The 1,858-nt window shown below is 39.6% G+C and overlaps 1 protein-coding gene and 1 non-coding gene across 3 annotated transcripts in view; both read right to left on the reverse strand.

Moving 5' to 3' along the window:
- The window catches only part of Tspan8 (tetraspanin 8), a 34,797-nt gene that overhangs the window by 4,410 nt on the left and 28,529 nt on the right, over window positions 1–1,858 (reverse strand). For both annotated transcript variants that reach the window (XM_021205480.1, XM_021205481.2), the window contains exon 8: window positions 1,388–1,471. In XM_021205480.1, the coding sequence (XP_021061139.1) occupies window positions 1,388–1,471 (84 nt within the window). The remainder of the gene's footprint in view (window positions 1–1,387; window positions 1,472–1,858) is intronic.
- LOC115064791 lies at window positions 458–516 on the reverse strand. The gene has a single exon (XR_003844606.1). It is a non-coding gene; the product is annotated as a U7 small nuclear RNA (small nuclear RNA).

The following is a 1,858-nucleotide window of genomic DNA, read 5'->3' on the forward strand; positions in this document are numbered from 1 at the left end:
TGTGTGTGTATGTGTGTGTATGTATGTGTGTATGTGTGTGTATGTGTGTGTGTATGTATGTGTGTGTATGTGTGTGTGTGTGTGTGTGTGTATGTGTGTTCTGTTCTGCTCTGCTCTAGACTGCCTTTTCTTGCTATTTTAAGAACTCTCTGGTTGAGACATAGCTTTCTGCTCTCTCTGCTAGTAAAAATTCTAAAAGCTCTCTGGATAACTCATGGGTTTTCTGACCAAAGTCAGAAAAAAACTGCTATAAAAACATGTCTTGGATCTTCCAACCAAGCCAGAAATCCTGTTAGAAAAATTTCAAAAATAATTCTTGGGTTCTCTGATCAAAACCAGAAAGCCAGAAGAAGAAAAAAAAAATTCTAAAAGAATTGTGTTCGCTCTTCAGACAGGCTTCTCTGGATAGCTGCTGGAGAACCTTCTAAAAGAGCAGTGTCAGCTCTCTAAGTAATTCTTGGGATTTCTGATTAAGAAATCCTGTTAGAAAAAATTCTAAAAGAGATGTGTTCTCTCTCCATGGATTCTTCCGGCCAAAATCAGAAATCCTGTCAGAAAAAAATTCTGAAGAACTGCTATCCCTTTCTGCTGGCTCATCTCATGCAGACCAAAAGCCCAGTTTTTTATTTACATATCAATTCTGTTATTTGTTCCAGGTTCGCTTTTGATTATCCTATGAATCAGCATTCAATTTCCCCAGTCCCTTAATTCTTAGGAGACAGCAAACACACATTTTCTTTTAACACTGCAAAGGAATTCAGAGATCTGCCTGTCTACCTTTAAGCCAAGACAATAAACTAGCTGGGTGGGATCCTATCCTGAAATTACCATTTCTACCACACCTGGACCTAAATTAGCTGTGTCTCAGGCTGTCCTTGAACTCAGGAATTTGCCTGCATTTGTATCGGTCTGGTTTTGTATCTTTCTGACAAGTTGGCTCACAGAGTGACTGCTTTGTCTCTTTAGATTCATGAATGCCTTCATAATTCATATTGTACCCATATATTTTGCCTAGTTGAGAAATCATTTATTTTTGAACCCATGTTTTTAAGAGTTCTCTTCCACAGCCTTAAGGGTCATCCTGAATGTCCCAGCGTTTATCATCTAGCTGAGACTTTATCCACACCTTTGCTGTCTCAGATTATCTTGGAGTCTTTATCAGGGAGGACAGTCCTCGAAGGAGGAACATGAAGATATGTACAATATTATGCAAACAAGCCTTATTGCCCACAGCAGCCATGGACACTACTGGAAGCCCACACCTGCTGGCCCTGTCCCAGGGGCAGGAACCACGTCATTCTGTCCCCACCCAGGTCATGCTGGACCCACATGTTCTAATGTTACAATTATTACAATATGCAGAGGTGATCACACTGTTATACTGTACCTCGATAACTGCCAGTCCAAAGGCAATTCCAATGACAATAATAATGTTCTTTTCAAACAGATCTTTAATCAAAGAAAGACAGGTCTGTTGGAAAAAGAAAAGAAAAAGCATTTCTTTTAGTGAAATTTTGATCTCGCATTAGGTTGACGTTGTCATCATGGTACCAAGGTCAACAAAGAGGAATTGAACTATTTCTTCTACCCCCTAGCCTTTGCTTTTACTCTTACTCAAGTAGCTAAAGAGCATTTGAGCCGTTTCTTTTTTTCCTTAGCTACGTGTAGCTCCTGTCTGTTGGGACCAACACTCAATAGAGTGACATGGGTCGATCAAGTAGACCAGCACAAACCTCCCGTTCAGGGGTAGCTGACCAATGCATCATGGGCGCCACTTGTTTTTTTTGTTTGTTTGTTTTTGTTTTTTGATTTTGTTTTTGTTTTTTTTTTTTTTTTGGTTTTTGGAGACAGGGTTTCT

The sequence above is a fragment of the Mus pahari genome, chromosome 9 (assembly GCF_900095145.1).
Source record: "Mus pahari chromosome 9, PAHARI_EIJ_v1.1, whole genome shotgun sequence".
Classification (NCBI taxonomy): Eukaryota; Metazoa; Chordata; class Mammalia; order Rodentia; family Muridae; genus Mus; species Mus pahari.